Source organism: Apteryx mantelli, chromosome 22 (genome assembly GCF_036417845.1).
Source record: "Apteryx mantelli isolate bAptMan1 chromosome 22, bAptMan1.hap1, whole genome shotgun sequence".
NCBI lineage: Eukaryota > Metazoa > Chordata > Aves > Apterygiformes > Apterygidae > Apteryx > Apteryx mantelli.
The window spans coordinates 12,174,341-12,192,453 of NC_089999.1; the positions used below are offsets into that span (position 1 = coordinate 12,174,341).

The following is an 18,113-nucleotide window of genomic DNA, read 5'->3' on the forward strand; positions in this document are numbered from 1 at the left end:
CTAAAATAACTTAAAATGAGAAAAATACATCTGGGAACATATTCTGGCCTCAGTTACAAACTAGAATAAATTTTGAGAGATGTAACTGACTTCAATAGCTTCTTTAAGCACTTAAGCAGAAGTGAAATTGGTCCCCTAACAATAAGGTATGAAATCTTTACAGGGTTCTCCATGCTCTTAGTCCCAAAGATCTACGTTTGTCAAAATACACACACAAACAGCCTTAGAGAAAATGGTCTAAGCTACATTCTATTTACACCATGTCTTTAAAACGTACATCTTTCAAGGCATGCATTTAAGTGTTGGTTTCAGTGCCAAAACATTTTCCATTTAAGAATGATGTTTTGTAGACAGAAAGAGCAGACCTTGTAAAACATGATTACTCATGTGGTTAAACTTAGTTCTGCTAAAAAAAAGAACAAGTACTAGTGCATCATATTGGTTTAGACATATTTCTGAAAAAACTGTAGTGATGTCAACAAGTCCATACTGAAAACTTTTGTAACTAAGGAATCTTTCATTTTACCATCATTTTACTTTATCCTCAAGTTTTCATCAATACATTCCAAATCAAATTTCTTTCAGTAGACCCCAAAAGCCCAGTTATTTTCAGTAACAGTAATGCCATTAGAAAAATACATTTTCACATCAATGTGATATTTTAACAACTTGGAAACTATAAATCCTAATTATTATACAGATGCAAACACCCTCTCAGCTTTATAATTGATAACAAAACAATAATGATGAAGGTAGGTGGTGAATGACTTGTTTCTACTGTGAACTTCTGCTCTTTACTTGCTCTTAGCCTGTCAGCACTTCATAAATTATTCCAAGGACTGAAATTAGGCACATTTTGCCTCACTCCTAAAAACAGTTAATTTAAATGACTCTTTACAATATACTGACTTTCAGAATATTAGGCCGTATTTTTACTGAAAGTGGTTATGATGCAGGAAGAAGGGCATCTGGATGGGGAAATCTGCGTTAACATGGGACCAAAATATTCACCCTTATATTTTCTGTCTTCCACACTGAGAAAAAATGGCACTATATTTAAGACATGGGGAAGATAAAAAGCCAGGGTGTACTTTTTCACGTCTGGGTCTACCCAACTATGTAACTAAACCACCACTGCAAAAAGACACAGCAGCATTTTGGTCACAATTGTATCTTGGCAGAAACCTATAGCAGCAGGGAAGAAAAATAAAACCAAAAAAACAGCTAATTTTTCGGAAGCCTCCCTACAGCAGAGATTCTTTTCTGCTTGTTTCACTTCAGGGCGGCCAGAAAGGATTTCTTCCTCTATCACCTGAACAAATCTTGCCCATAAAAGTGGAGGCTCACGGATCTCTGAAAGGCAAGGGCAACCCACTGCCACCAGCCACTTCCGCTGTTCTCCCATTGCTCTGCAGCTCCTCTGCTGGAAGCCCGGCATGGGCAGGGCCCAAGGAACTGGAATATACATCCTGAGGGGTTTGATTTTCACCGCAAGCTCTGCTGTGGGAAGAATGGATAAAAAAGCGCGTGGAGGAAGAGAGAAGCGGAGACCATGCACGCCCTCTTGCCTCTGCCACATAAATCCCTCCGGAGCCTGTGGCCGCAGCACAAGGGGTGGGGATTGAGGAGGGGGTCGATGCTTTCCGCAGAGACGTGGCTGCAACTCCTTCCTAGAGATGAGCTGTAGGAGTACAATAGCCATAAAAAAGACCTTTCAGTGACACAGGCCCTGTTCTGCCTCATATTTAATGAGAGCTGTGCCTGAACTGAAGACCATTTAAGCATAACTGCAGTTGCAAACAGCTGACGTTCACCTACCCCAGTTGAAGACAATGACAAAAACTCCTATTAAAAGTCAAATTAATACCAAGGTCCAGTTGAATGCCAAGATCTTTGAGGAAATACATGTTGCTGCTAGTCATTAAACTCTCTAAATTCATTTTAGAATATTATTCCCATTTTAAATGCAGGAACACTTAGGCACATAAAAATACTACAATTTAATGGCAACATTTGGATAACAGAGTTTGAGAGCTCTCAATCCCTGGTTCAGTGTTCAAAGCACAAGACAAAGTTACCAGTAGGAAAGAACAATGTCTCAAAACTTCTAGTAAAACTCTAAAATCAACATGTCAGACTTTTTTTTTTTTTTTAAGATAAAGTAATTGTCTATACAAGGAACATAAAAACTATATAATAAATATTTATGCTTCCTTAAGAAACTTGGGTCTGTATTTGGAAGAGACCTTGCCAAAGTGCTATCCTACGTATTAACACACTCCTGAATCACAGCCTGACTTAGTGACAACATTCTTAAAGATATAGATGTATACATGTCCAAAGAAAAATTAGATAAGCATTTTCTACTGAAATGGCCTAAAACAGATAGGAACAAACCAAAAAAAAAGTTAATTTGGCAGATATTAAAAAAATTAAGAGACTCAGCAGTAGCATGCAAGTGTTTTCACATTTACAGTGAAACAAGAAAGGATTAAGAACGGCACAAATTCTGTCATAACCTCTGAAAATATATTGTGTTATTTTACATATCATAATAAGTGATACTAATTTTAATTATTTTATCACATTTTTAGTTCACTTTATTGAAGAAAATGAATAAGGATTAATACTATTAAAATATTTTGAAAACCATAGTCAACTATATGATGACAGCTACACAGTACAGCTTTGGAGTGTTCCTCAAAGATCTGTGTGTCTTATAAAATACTGTTTGCTCTTAAATCTGTCTTTAAGTTCACAAAGTCAAACAAGTGTCACAACTTTTTTTTTTTTTAAAGCTTTGTTACACTTGATTAAAATCTTCTAGTTAAGCAAATAGATAAATTACATATACATGATATGATAGAACTGGTTTACAAATTCAAATTTATAAAAATAGCATGACTCGCATTCTCTGCAGTTTCTATTCAGTTTTATAGTACCAATGAATAGGCTTCAAATACATCAGATTCATAAAAATAAAAGCACCTATGCTGATCAATAACTAAAACTGCTGAAATGGAAAGGTACTTGGGTTTTGAAGGTAGCCTAAATAAGTGGCAACAAAAGCATCAGGAGAAAAATATTGCAAGAAATTTGTCATTACATTAATAAAATACCAAAAAAAGCATACTTTCTCAAAATACATAAATTACTGTTGTGCCTAAAACAAGAAAAAAAGACATGTTTCCAGTTGCTATATCATGAATAAAACAAAGAAGAAAAATAAGAAAAATAAGAAAAAAAATATGTAGGGTTTTTTATTCAACAGGCAGTAAGCTGTCAAATCTCCATTCATTTTGTTTACATAATTTTAGGTCTCATTAAGACTTTAATGGAAACAACATGACTTCTTCCCCTGCCCAAAGCGTATATTTAATCCCAATTTCTCTGTAGGCTAGTAGAGACCATATTTCTGAACTAGCACTGGCACTAAACAAACCACAAAAGAGTCTTGGGAAAGACAGGCAACGATTTTTGAGTCTATTTCATATATTCCTCTCTTTAATCTAGGCCTTTTAATCTTGCTTCAAACTAAAATCATTTCTGGTTGACAAGTGTCTCTGTGTGTCTGCTGAAACGCTGGGAGCCTGCTTTGTGAAGGGGGCTACCGACACATGCGTTTGCTATGACAATCCGCATTGCAAACTTTCCTTTCTGTGCCTTGTAAACTTTATTTACAAGTGGTTCTTAGGAAGACTACGTCAGGAACCACATACAAAAAAATACTGTATTTTATTCACAGAACTTTGTGTTATTAGTTCATTCTAATGTAATAGTCATGTAATAATGATTCTCTAGGAATAAGGAAATTTCACCTTCTTTCCTTCAGTGTTACATTTAGAGCCTTTGCTTTTCTTGTGTTTGGTATAGCTCTTAATTCTTCATTAACTATCCTCTTCCATTCTCTTAAGAATTCAGTATTTTAATGAAGCTCTTAAGAAGCTCTTTCTGCTGGAGAAAGAATTTTGATATAGACATAAGGGGGTGATATATGTGGAACAAACTCCTATTAGTAGACCCAGGAACCACATACACAGATTCACAGATATAGCTGATACAGATCCTCAGCTAAACTTAAAACCATCCAAACTCCTAGCTAAAAGTATCTAAAACTTTTTAAAAAAGTTCTAAAATTTTCAAACTTCTGACATTCTTCTTGCCTTAATCTTTAACCACCTAACCATCACCTTATTATAAAAAGGTGACTAGGAGATTACGTAGCACTGTATGAATATTAAACCAAGCTCCAACACAGAGAAACTTGGTAAGATTGTCGTTATTCTGTCTGTATTTTTGTGATAGGCCGCAATTTTACATATTCAAACCAACAGATTTTATTATTTAGAATATCCTGATTTTAGAGGAACTTTTTTTTTTTTTTTTAAGCATGGTAAGCCTTTTTTTTTGGTAGTGGTTATTTTACTTTACTGTCTATTCATTGCTATCTGCTTTATTATCAAGAGGTCATCATGTTTTCTGTCTGTAAGCAACTTAGTGCTCAGCTGCTACAATAAGGGAAGCTATATATAAAAAAAAGAGAGACCTGTTTGGAAAGATTGCATTCATTTTTGCCTACTGGGAAATAATTTCATTTTTTCAGTTTCTCTTTACTTGCAAATTATATGCCCTCTCAAAGACAAAAAGAAAGAAAGAAAGAAAGAAAGAAAGAAGTGAATACATTGGTTTCACAATGCTTGATGGTGAATACACATCCATAGTTTAAAAGTGAAATTATGCAGTGCTTCCACCTATGGATCAGCCATGCAGTAAACAAACAAAAAAAATTAAAAAGTCTTAACACAGTTATTTTCAGTGAGTATTGCAAATGAATTATAGGCATGCTGGGATTGAACTAGGAACTCACCATGGAGCTTTTATAGAAAAACATCCTGCTCCAAACAGGTAAGGTCTTCACGTAAAGGGGAAAAATGCACAAAAAATTAGATGAAAACTCAATTATCAAGAAGTACACTGTATATCATGCTATTAAGATATATGCAAAAGGTAAACAAAATAATTTTTATAACTGTTTATGGTGCCCTGAAAGAGATGTAGAACTCCAATGTCACAAGCATGCTGACGCTCACAGACGTAACAACCGCTCACGTGAACAGTCCCACTGACAAAGCAGCAGCGCAGCCCAGAAGCACGCGTTTACAGGGCAGGCTCCTCATGCACTAACTGCTGTGGCAAAAGTAACGCGTCAGTCGCAAGCAGGTTTTGACGTTATATTTTCAGGTTAGACACAGTTTATTTCTCCTTCCTGCAATCTGCTGACAATTCTGCGGCAAAAGCAGTCAAGAGCCTTAAACAGACATTAAAGTCAAAATTAACACACAAAGTAAATTACCATCAACAGCAACAAATAAGTGGGTGTTTTCCATGAAACACTGAAGGTCTGACTGTGAGAGTTTTAAAAGTCCTAAGCAAGAAGGGCTACAGGCACAAGCAGTGTCTTTTAGGGAGAGTTCCCCAGGCCTTTTCCAAGATAAAAATACACTATTAAATTAAAAAGCTTTAGCAACTGTATGACATAGAATTCTTTTTCCCCCACTTACAAGCTAGCACGGAACATGGGAAAGAGAACCATGACTTATTTCAAATGCATTTGATGTTAAATGCTGATTTAGGCTTAATGTTTTGGGCCACTCAGTTTATCCACGGCATGAATTTTTTTTGTTCAAGTATTTTGCACAGTGTACAACTTTTAGAGAGGTATCATACAGCAGTAATTTCAGTGCATTTTTCATAGATTTTTTCCTTTGTTGTTTACATCACCCTTGAAAAAGCCACAGCTATATTCACACTTGCATAAAATCTGAAATTTAGAGCTACTCACATGCTCAAGGCTTCTTTAATTCTCATTTGGGATGCAACATTATCCACAAAATTGCTGAATAATTGATTTTGTAAATGCCAGTGTGTCATTATTCTTTTTATACTCTGACTCAGGGATAAATTCTGGCTACTTGAAACAGAAGTGAAATACTTCCAGGCAAGCAAGTAAAAGGGAAGGCCTACTGTAGAGAGACGTATAAAGCACGCAGTCATATGCCTACGCAATTAAGAATCTACCAGCGTGATAAAAACTAATTCTGTGAACTAAATCTGACATGAGCACAACATCAATCAGTACAGACATGCTCTTAAAAGAACATTTAGGTGAAGGCACAAAAATTAAGCCATGTATTCTTCTAGATCTGAAGAATTAAAAATCCAGTAAAGAATACCATATTGCAGGAAAAAAAATCCTGTTTTTTTTCCCCTTATTAGCAATATACATCAAAAACTAAATTAAAAGTCTTTCAGACTCTATGTAAACAGACTAACCTTTAATTGTTTTATTTAAATAAATATTTGGTTCCCACTCTGGGAGAGAGAGCGCTCTTAGGGTGGAACTGGCTGCTTTTCTAGACATAATATATCATACTTGAATAGTGATAAGACCCAAATTTTATGAATGGATCTCTTATACAGTCAATACATGCAGTCCCTGAGTCAAAGGCCATCCGAATGGTTCAACAGAAGATTAGCAAAGCCATACTGCACCTTGTAAATATTAAATGAAAAATTGTTAATATTTTGCATAATCCATAGTCAATATAATCTAAAAGCTAGAAGCTACCTAGAATTAATTTGAAGTGTCATCAACTAGCGGTCTAATCTGGCTGGCAGCCAACAAGTTCTAAATTATGATCCTGGATATTTGGCAAATAATTTGTTTCTCTCTGCCTCAGTTTCTCTGTCTGCAAAAAGCAGGCAAACGACGCTTATTTAAGATTAGAATATTTTAGAAGATAACAGTATTTTTTGGCACAACATAATCTGTTGACATGATTATATTTCTAAATTAACAAATTTTCTCTTTCAAATTGCAAAATGACTGAGATGGATTCATTCTAAAAAGGAGGGCGTTTGGGTTTTTTTAGGCATAGATTCAAATTCCTGTATCACCAAGAACATGCAATTACATTTCAAAAGACTAAGTGTATTCTTAATAAAAAGCCATAAGTGTGAGAGAAAGCTTAGCATTTTCTTTACGCTCAGTAGATCCAATTTCTTTTAAAATTACAATTTTTTTTTGTGATCTTTATCCACAATTATTTTCTACTAATTCCTTTATGTAATATGGATGGTATGCTAATTTAAAAAAAAAAAAAAAGACAATATACAAGATAACCCAGCCTTGAAAAGATAGCACCAGATGGCTATATTCGGTGACAGTAACACAGCAATGCCAAGGCAAAAAACTCACTGAGGTTCTCCACAAGCCAGTAGGGAATCACAAAGGAAAATGATTAAATGAAGATGATATACGATTCAAAATTCCACGAGAATATATATATTTTTACTTAATTTGTTATCTGATCTCAAGTTTTATCAAATTCAAAACTGTTACGTTCTTTAATTTTGTTAGCATGCTTAATAAAAACATGCAACTATTTAAGCTCCTAATAAAGTGTGCAATATCCACTTACCCTAACCCTCACTGCTATCATGTTGCGATCTAAAGTGAGAATCCTTTCATAAAAAAAGACATCTGAAAATCACTGCAGTGATTACTGCAGTGCAAACTGCTGTATTTCTTACCAATTATAAATCATTACGGTAGTTGCTTTATTACCAGAATTTAGCACAGAAGTTTAAGATAATAACAAACATGTTTGAGAAATGTGTCTAAAAGAGAATATCTGGCTTCAACATGCAAGTGAATTGACCTATTTTTCTGAATTATTTAGCTTTAGTTTTATTTTTTTCTCTTTTTTCATTACTGCTACCTACGTAATTTGATCACAACATCAAGACTTTGCTCTCCTATTTTTGCTTGCCTCAGTAATAGAACCTGTGATAAATCAAGCTCTTCTGTGTCAAAATGTATCAAATGGGCATCAGTGATTTTCAGTACGTTTAATACAAGCAGTGAGAAACACTAAAATGATAAAATCTCATCCTGATTCAACAGAGATTTTACCTCCTTTTCCATTTCCTTATGGGGGACAAAAAAAATGGAGAATGGAGTGAAGAATGGATAGAGTTTTACATTTAAAAACTCACTGTCTTTCAGGTGGAAAAACCAAGACTTGCTCCTGTTCTTCTAAGGTGCATTGGGGGTGGGAGGTGTCTGTTTTGACAAGACACTAATAATGAAGATTACATTAGCTGTTTTGCTACAGCTGTAATGAATTTGGATATGAAGTATGATATAAATACAATGACCATTCCTCAAGAAGTTAAATGCCGCTATCAGAGAAGCCAACTTTTACAAGAGTTTTTCTTTTTTAGCAATTATTTTATCTTCTATTTCTCTCCTCCTTCCTATCACAGTCCAAGTTCCCACATTCGTTCCAACTGGAAACTAACTACAACTTGATCCATAAACACAAGAGTGGTTATAAAAGCTACTGCAAAGCACAAAGCTGTCTTCTAACATATTCTAATACACTGTCTTTTATAGACAAGCATGAGATGGATGATACAGTTCTTCCCTTTCAAATCTATAAGCTCTTTGTAAATGAGCAATGAATTAATCCTTTCACCAGAGCTGAGAAGGAAGTCAGCATTACTGCTAAAATTTTGAGAGGGAAACTGAGGCACAGATGTACAAAGACTTATTAAAACTAGTTCTTTTACCCTCTTACATCCCCCTAATCTTTAAAACATAAGATGCTTCCTTCCTCATTAGTATTAGAGCCCCTTTGGGAAAGCCTATCTGTTCTTCGGATTGTGCTGACAGTACAAACTACAGGAAAGCGAGTCAATGAGATGACAAAATATGGGAACAAAAGCAAAGTGCTTCACGAAGGTGGGGAAATTACAATGAGAGGTTTGAAAAAGCAGTGAAGAAACATAGGGCAAGAAACAAGGAAACAAGAGTGATGGGCAGGCAAGCAAGTAATGCTCTGAGGTACTTAGTGAGAATATAACTTGCATTCAAAATGAAGAGTTCAATGAGTGATCAAAAAATGTTCTGAAACCCACAAGCTGACATGAGGAAAAAGCACCCGCGATGAACAGTGCAGTAATGACACAACTCCAGATCCTGGTCTTTCATTCCCAAAGGGCTACTGTGAATAATTTTTAAAAATTTACTACTCTTCTGCTTGTCAAGTAAAGTGACATGCTTTGCAACTCAGCTTCAGACAGATAATTTTAAGAGCACTGATCAATCCTTTTAGACAAAAAATATTTTGTTGTCTTAGATATAAGCGGAACAAAAAGCATCTTTTTGCTTATGAAAACTGTAAAATGTGGTTAAGAACTTTAATGTTAAAGAAGCCTTTCAAATGCTAAAAGCAAATACAATGGACAGTTAGAGAACTGCTAATTATACAATACTCTTTTAGTCTTGCTTTTTACTTTCAGAATTGTACTGTAACAGATTACAGTTATAATTCTTTAAAAGTAGCAACAACAGAAAAGGAGTCTGGTCTGAGTGCCACTGAACGGCGGTTGTAAAATCCAACCGATGGCAAATTCTTCTCCTTTTCTGATCGCTGCACAATCACAAGGTTAAGCAGCTGCTTCCAAAGAGGCAGCTTGTTTCCTTGGAGCAGTGCTTAGAGGTGCTGACCATGTAGGTGTAAATACATCTGTCTTTTGCCATTTGCAGTAATACATGCCTCCTACACTTCTCCGAGGGAGGCAGATGGTCCCTGTCCTGTCTAAATGTTACACTGTTCAGACTTACATTGCTATGTGTTTCTAGAAATATGAGGGCAGATGTTAAATATGTTAAACACACGCTTTGCCCCCTGGAGGTTTAAGTTAAGGCTGCTGTCTCAATTTGGTCATTTTAGGCATGCCAGGCTTCTTGGATCCTAGGCGTTCCTCTTAAATCCCTGCTTTATAAATACAGCTTTTCATGTTAATTTTGTGTACTTTCATCAAATATTTTGGATGCAGAACAAGTGAAGGAAGCTATCGGCTTAGCATTACACATTCATACAGGCTTTGCTGAAAATTATGATCCTCATTCATGAAAACTCTATTTACACAGCCGGGTATTTCCCAGGACTGTTTTGTTGTTGTTGTTGTTGTTCTATGTAAGCCTCACTGGATATTTTGAATTTAAGCAATTTAAAAATTACACAAAATAACAGGACAAGGACAGTTCATGCGGGGTAAAGTTTACTTAATGAAAACTATGAACCATTTGAATACATTTAAGATATATAAGAATAAAATGTTAAATATGGAACACAATTTATTACATTTAAAATAGTTGTAGAAAATCTGTGGTATCACCACAGTATTTCCACTAAAGAAACGGTCTTCATAAAGGCAGCAGTGTTAATTACTGTTGTAATAAACTGCACTGGCGGGTTGTTTGTTTTTTTTAAACCATCTTCCTCACCATTTCTCCTATCATGCTGCCGTCCTTCCTGCAGACCCTCAACTGTCTTTTTATTTTCTTCACCTGTGTTCTCTTGCTCTCTAGTTCTAATCATCTACTCCAATTTGAGTAAGCTACCAACTCAACTCAGAATTGCATTTCTGTCCTTCTCTGACTGTTGCATTCTCTACCCTTCAAGATATATTTCTGATACTTTCCCTCTTTGGGCAACTGTATCTTTCTGCTTATTTCCATGCACATCAACCTTTTTCTGATCTTAGCTCCCTTCCCGTCCTCATCCAAGATCACACCTGTTCTACAACTTCTGACTACTAACACACCCCATTTCCCTTGCCTGTGATTAAATTGTAAGCAGAGAAAACCTGCAAATATAAGCACTTGAAATGTATGCATGAAAAAAGCAAACCACAGTATAACCCTTGTCCTGTTTCTTTACTGTTTCCTAAGTCCCATTTACAATCATCTCTGAAGTTTGGGTAGATGGTCTCCGCGCTTAAGGCAATTACATGTTCTCAGTTCAGAATTTGTTTCTACAAGCCTAGTGAAATTCCTGTTTACAGCAGCAAGAGGAGGACTGAATTGTTAGATAAACACATATACAGATATACATATACATACATATGTAAGCTTTAGAATCTCATCATGCATACTTACACTGCTAAACAAACAATAACAAATAAATTTTACACAGTGTCCTAAACACTTAATTGTAGGATATGGTGTAATTAGGAAGAGAGGGAATAACTCCTAGTTTCTTCCTGAAAAATACCTCCTGGGTCAGAAAACACAAGGTAAAATTCACCTAACTGTTGGTGTTTAATCAAGAAACCAATGAAGCAAGACACTGCCTACTCCATTTGCTAAAATCTAGAAAAAAATTATAAATCTGTAGCAATCTCAACTGTTTTGTCTAAACAAGTCAAACTTGATCTATTTTTCTTATGAATACAAAAACAGTCTATAACATAATGAATGAATCAGACTTCAAAATTTCAACAAGAAAATGTTCAAGGTTTTAAACACTACCAAAAAGAGGGAGAAGAAAAAAAAAATCAATTACTAGTTTTATGAATTAATTGCAAAAACTGAAGATTTGAGATTAGCAAGACAAAAATATCAACTGTTGAAACTATCAATCTTCTGAGCAATTATAAAGTACATATATTTGGTAGAGCTTTTTACAAATATTTTGAAGTGCTTTACACATGGCACACTGAAGAGTACCAAAGTGCTGCTGGCTCTGGAGTGAAAATCCACAAGTATCATGGTACAGAACAGTCACTTAAATGGAAAAATAATATCAAGAAAATATTGGAATTAAGTTTCCTCTTTATATTCATTCTGGCTTACTCTCTATTTGTGATTGTCAAAAACCATCTCTGGTTGAAAAGTTTTGAAATCAAAATAAACACATTTTTTCTATCTTTAAGTTAAAACCACTTTATAACTTACTCTGACTGAATACAGGTCTGCTTATCCATCATACCAATTTGTGCCATGAAACTTCTCCTGATGTCAGTGTACAGTACTTCCCATACAGTAGATTGCAAGAAAATAACCCATCCAAACAAACACTCCTGAATTCTTGGACAGATCTGTTTTTCAGGTTTTGTTTGCTTATCTGATGCTAATTTTCCTTGCTAGTTCCCCCCACCACACCTCTTTTCCTATCTATTCTGTTGCCATTAAATCATATATACTGGAATAAAAGAATGAATAATCTAAGTATCACTAGTAACACAAATTATTTCTTTGTAAATCATAAATAACCAAGTTAAGAAAGGTTTATGCGGATACACTTACCCTGTGCGTTTGGTGATGGTCCCTAATGTCATTGGCTGTTTGATCTGAGCAAGAGGCAACACCACAGTCAGACTTGGAAGAGGCAGGAGTCGAGGGTTCCCAGGATTATTGTTTGTGAAGTTATTGTAAGTGTCTTGGCTGTTCAATTTACCTTGATAGGATAAAGATGAAATGAAATGTATTACTGGAATTTTTTCCTCCATTTATTGTTTCTAATAAAAAGGAATAATGAGCTCCTATTGTAAACAGAAACAAATCCAAAAGAGTCATCTTGAATTCAGGTAAAAAAATTATATATACATATAAAGACAACAGAAGCAGATACACACACATACACATACGCTTATTTATGGGGGTTAAGGTTCCCCTCCAGGGAAAGGAAATTATTTATGCTGCTGTCATTTGACTGAGAGTTCTGTTCAGTCCAAAAAACAAATCCTAGATTCAAATTCTCTATTAAAAAAAAATATTCTTGAAGGGAACTATTTTCCTGAAGTACCACATTCTGTGCTCATAATTGAAAGTCCTGAAAAGGTCGCTCTTGTTGTCTTTATGGATAAAGGCACACATAATAGTAATCTGCTGGACTAAGAAAGGAGAAAAATACCACAAGCATCTATACAAAGTAAAGCCAACCCAAAACATTTAAAAATCAAGAAAGAATTGAAGAAGTAACAAAATTTATATTCAAAAAAGAGGAATTAAAAGCAAATAAAATATAGGTATTCAAAAGAAGGAAGGGGAAAACGTAACAAAAAAATCCTAACAACACTAAATTTAGCTTGTTTCAAAGAGGTCTGGGCTGGATATATGCCCAGTTTAGATACGCTTTCTTACTTTCTGTATCATTCTGTAGTCACAACCTTTCATTCTTCAGTTAGAAAGGGAAACTAGCTACAAATTTCATGGACAGCAGAGAAAGAAATGTGAAGAAACCAAAGAAAGGAGTTAAACAAAAAAGGGGCCAGTCTGCTTATAACAGAATCAAAAGTACTTTAAATAGACAAGCAACCATGAATTAAAAGGTTTAGATCATTAACTTGTTTTTCTGTGTTCCTATAATGCTGTGAAATGCTGGCTTTGTTCTTAATCAAAAGGGAGCCATATTGGGAATTAGGCTCCTAAACAACCGATGCATTCTGCACAGATATTATACAAGTCCCAGGCCAAATCCATACAATCTGACTCAAGAGCAGCCACCTTTTCTCGAGGAAGAAAAACAGCACAGAAAAGGGTTTCTCACAGGAAGCTGGCTGAAAAGCTTTAATGGTACTTCAGATGGATTGAAAATAGGAAAAGGAAGGCGGAAAAATCTTAATGAATGTCTCATCATCCTAAAGACACTCAATGCTTCCTTTACCCTTCTTTTAATACTATATAACTGTAAGCTTTGAGTTTTTATTTGTTTTTCTACAAAGTACATAGACCTCTGCATCTTAGAAAAGCACAATAACAAAAAATGATGAAATTACAAAGTGTATTTTCTGTTAAGTATCTGGCCTGAACATTGGTCAATACATTTTAAGAGAAATAGCAAGGCTTTAATGAATAACAAGCCTATTGAAGTCTCAGAGAACAGATTTCATTAATAGCAATTTTCCTGCACCAACTTGGAATAAAAAGAAACAGGAAAGAAAAAAAAAAACGTCTTTTTTTAAATTAAGACTGAGATGCAATTAATTTTTTAAGATTAGTTTCATAACGCATCCTTGGTTCTTGCAGAAAGCAGCTTGAATAGTTTTCTGCATTATTGTCTAATTAGTTACTGTTGGATGTAATCAAAGCCTCTTTGAAAATGTTGCACTCTCCTACATTCACCACGGGCAACCGCATGCTACACAGCAAACAGGGAGCGCTGGCTACAGAAGGGGTTCCAACTGCTATAATTTGTTTTCTTTTACTTGTTAGGAATATAATGATTAACTATGAACCACTGAACCAAATGACTGTGCTGTACCAGGTTTCTCTCTCTCTCTCTCAAGGCAAATTTAATTACTCCACTCTCAACATCACGTAGTTTTCCATAAGCAAAACTTTCAGTGGATTCAGAGTATTTGCATGCAGAAAGGTGAGATATTTACAGATGTGCTTCCTACAAGAGGATGAGTTTCTTTATTTCTACTCCGGCTGAGGAATCCCAAGGCAGTTAAGGATACTCAGAAGACTACAGGATTAAGTCATCATTTAGAGTTTTAAAAAACATTAATATAGTAATAAAATCATATATATTTTTAGGCTCACACACAAGAAAAGAAATCACAAAGAAAAATATTAAAGTGTATAAAAAGAATTGAAAAGGTATTAAAAAGATGGTGAAAGGGAACAAAATCTAAGACTCTTTGGCACTAGAAAATTATAAAGCTATAAAGACACTTTACTCTCTTGCACCTTTACCTAATTTCTGGCTAAATTATGTTTTAAGCACTTTGCAGAACTCCTTGTCTTCAATCAAGATGAACAATTCAGTTGAGAAGTTTGTTCTTAAGAATGTGGTTTTTGACTCTATATGGTCTTGAAAAAAAAATCCTACACAAATTAGTTTTCTCCAGAGCACTGTGATATGTGATATTTACACTTCCATCAACACGAGCATTTAAATTTGTGCTACAATAAGATACTAACACAAGCTGTGACATCTACTCCGTACAAAAGGAAAAATACATATCCTTTTCATTTGAAAACGGTCATCATAACTGTAGAAAAAGAAACAGAATTTTATCTTTCTGGCAAGCACTGCTCAGCTGCTAGAATTGTACCTATATAAAATTTCCTTTGTAAATTGCTTCCATTCCTCAGAGGTGAAATAATTTGCTAAGCGCACCATTAGGTAAGAGAAAAGACATGACTTGTCCATAATTCCTCAAGGAGAGGATATTTGGAGTTCAAACGTTTCCATTTTAAAAGAATGGCTTAATGTTTATGTATACAAGCTTCAATAAAAAATTCACTAAAGTAGAGCTCATAAGGCTTGGCACTTCACAGCACAAATGTAAAAAAAAAAAAAATCAGGTATGACAAACATGAAAAATGTAAATATCAAATTTATATCCAAATAGCTATTGCCTTCCAATCTATTATTTCTACAACAATATTAGTTATTTAAAATAAATGTAATTAACCATGACATAAGTCAAAAAATGATAGTTGAAATGCTACAAAAAGGAGAAATTACTTCCGACGGTAGAGGTTTCTTCAAAATCTGACTACAATAATGTTGAGATGTTGAATCAGGTTAAGGAAAATACTGCTTTATAGAAAAGACTAAAAATACTTGTTTTCATTTTCACTGAATTATTTTTAGCTATTTTTATGATGCAAGTGTTCTATACAGTCATATCTTCATTGCATGGAAAATGTTACCTCAGACCTATCAGAAAGATGAAACCTTGTCTTCCTACCAGCATAGCCTTGGGATACAGTAAACGCACTCTATGACTAGTGTTGCTTCTTTACTAAGCATTCAGGAAAAGCTATATTCTAGATTCACTACTGGAATGAAAGAGTGTCAGACATTACATTTAATAAGTCATTCAAAAAAGCTCACAATTTTGTGGTGTGCTATTGCATCCCTCCAGAAACTCAGTAAGAAGCCACCCTCCACTCCTCCAGCCCTCATAAGTGTGAAACTCCTCTTGCACTAAATGGGAGTTCTGTGTGCAAAAGCCTGTAGGATCAGGCCAAAAGAGCACAAAGAATGCAGTCAAGCATCAACATTATTTCTACAGTTCAAGCAGTTGTTGATTCACTGTCAAAGGACACGCAACAAAATATGCTAAAGTTTAAGTCCTCCAAATGCATTCTGCACACTGAGGAATCCTGTACTCAAATTACCTTGCCACGTGTGGACAGTATAAACTAACACTCGTAAGGAAATACATATATTAGTAAGAATAAAAATCCTGAATTATAGCTACAACAGAGTAGCTTCACTTAGCACTGACAATTTAAAGGGTAACTTGGTTTTATACTGAATGTTACAGGTAGGTCACACTGTACTGACCACTCAAGGAATGCTTTCTACTGCAGTTAATTTAGAGAAAATTAATCACCATCATCACCACCACCACAATTTCATAGCAAATGTGCCCTCTCAAGAATTCGAGTCAGAACATTTTCTGTAGAGCATCCCTACTACTGAGGCACTTTTCCTTGGTGATCAGCCAGAGTTTGAGCTTAACAACCTTCAGGACACAGTGCAAGGCAAATCCTTTTGGTCAAGTGTGCATTTCCAAGCTGTGCATGGAATATATTAAAGCCAGTCTAGCTTAAGGTTCATTTTTCCTATATATTTCCTTGCAATTGCCTACACTTCTATACTCCCTCTTCAGCTTAGGCCACAGCTCAAGATGCCCTACAAAAGGAAACTCTTGCATTACTTCCACTCAAATACTACAGATTCAAGAAGGATAGAAAGCATGCATAAAGGTCCAAATTCCCAATTATCACCAAACACAAATTGCAAACCTCCTACAATTAATCCTAAATCATCCTTTGAGACTTCCATTGCACAAAATTCTTATATCTCAATTCAAGCTCTTGGTGAATCTTATATATTAATTTTACTAAGGGACTTGCAGGCAGAGAACAAGCACACAATTTGCAAAAAACAGAGGATGTTCTGCCTTTGGTATTCTGATAGCAAAAGTTTACTTACAAGTACAGCGTTTCATTGGATAAACTTTGCCTACCGAGACATGAAAAATATAATCAATTGGTTCTGTCTTGGTACCCGTTGACTGAAATTTTGCAACAAAAACACTGTCCGACCATCCATTCAAAATCTGAGCCACATTTTTCCAGACATTTTATTCTACAAATACTCATAGGAAAAATGGATTAAGTTGAGGATAAAAGTGAAGAAAGAAAACAACAATGGGCTTTGTTGTTACACATAGGGAACAGCCTGTCATGTCAGCCTTGCAGGGGTATATTCCCAAGCCAGTCGTCATTCACGTACTTGCTTCCACTAAAAAAAAAAAAAAAGAAGAAAAAAAAAAAGGGAGGCCTGAAAGTGCCGGACAAAAGAAATCCCAGCAGACAAAGAAAAAACAAATTAAAGGCACCATTATAAAACACAGATGCTATAAGGAAAATAAGCTTCACAAGATTTACTGTTTTTTGACAAAGCCGGACATCTGTGGAAAAGCCATCAGTAGCTACTCCCAGGTAAGGCCTTGCAGAGCTTGTGTCCCTTCTGCTTCACCTTTGCCTGACACCACCACCTTCCTTGTCCAAGGAGAAGGCTGACTTCATAGCTGCAATATGCACTAGTTTAACACTACCTGGGGGTGGCAATGTCCGTTATTTAGATACCTTCGACATTGTAATAGTAAGTTATTGATAGCTACAAATTTTAATTTCGGATCACCAGAGAGTGGTTTTCCCCCAATTACTTTTAAAAGTATAAAATACTCAAAGGCACAAATGTGAGATTTAGCCATTTGATCAATTCACACATTTCTTCAATTTTTATAAATATATTTTTGAATATGAAGGGAAAGCTATGCTTAGGAGAAAATGTACTAGACTTACTAGTTTGCAACACTTCATAAAAAGCATTCAATCAACCAAAAGTAATTAATACAGTGAACTTGTCCTCTTCTGATCAACTAAGAGCCTTGATGAATTCAGGCCAGGTTTCAAATTGGTCAGCATTTGAATGGAGTACTTCAGGGCACTCTACTGTCAGAGATCCTCTTTTAGGCGAGGGGGAGAAAAACATCCTGCTTTTTGCAGCTATTAATGACACATGCATCAAAATGCAGCACTGCAGATAAACTCATGCTAGCCCCAAGGAGCTGATATATTAATACAGCACAGTGCAACCAATGTTATGCAAAGATACTACACTAGATCCTCAAAGTATCATGCTGATGCAGCTACATTGATATATCTACTGTAAATTTGCTCTTCTCTTTGGTACATGCACAGCACCATGTTAACGCAACCAAAC

The 18,113-nt window shown here is 35.3% G+C and overlaps 1 protein-coding gene across 14 annotated transcripts in view; it reads right to left on the bottom strand.

Annotated features, from left to right (window-relative positions):
• Positions 1 to 18,113, bottom strand: part of BCAS3 (BCAS3 microtubule associated cell migration factor) — a 385,407-nt gene that overhangs the window by 229,783 nt on the left and 137,511 nt on the right. For 12 of the 14 annotated variants that reach the window (XR_010886230.1, XR_010886231.1, XM_067309864.1 and 9 more), the window contains exons 16-17: positions 12,161 to 12,311; positions 4,868 to 4,912 (exon numbers count right to left, since the gene is read on the bottom strand). Coding sequence is in view for 12 of the 14 variants with exons in the window: in XM_067309864.1 (XP_067165965.1) it covers positions 4,868 to 4,912; positions 12,161 to 12,311 (196 nt within the window). In the remaining 2 variants the exon portion in view is untranslated. The remainder of the gene's footprint in view (positions 1 to 4,867; positions 4,913 to 12,160; positions 12,312 to 18,113) is intronic. The other 2 variants (XM_067309862.1, XM_067309860.1) reach the window with 1 other exon arrangement.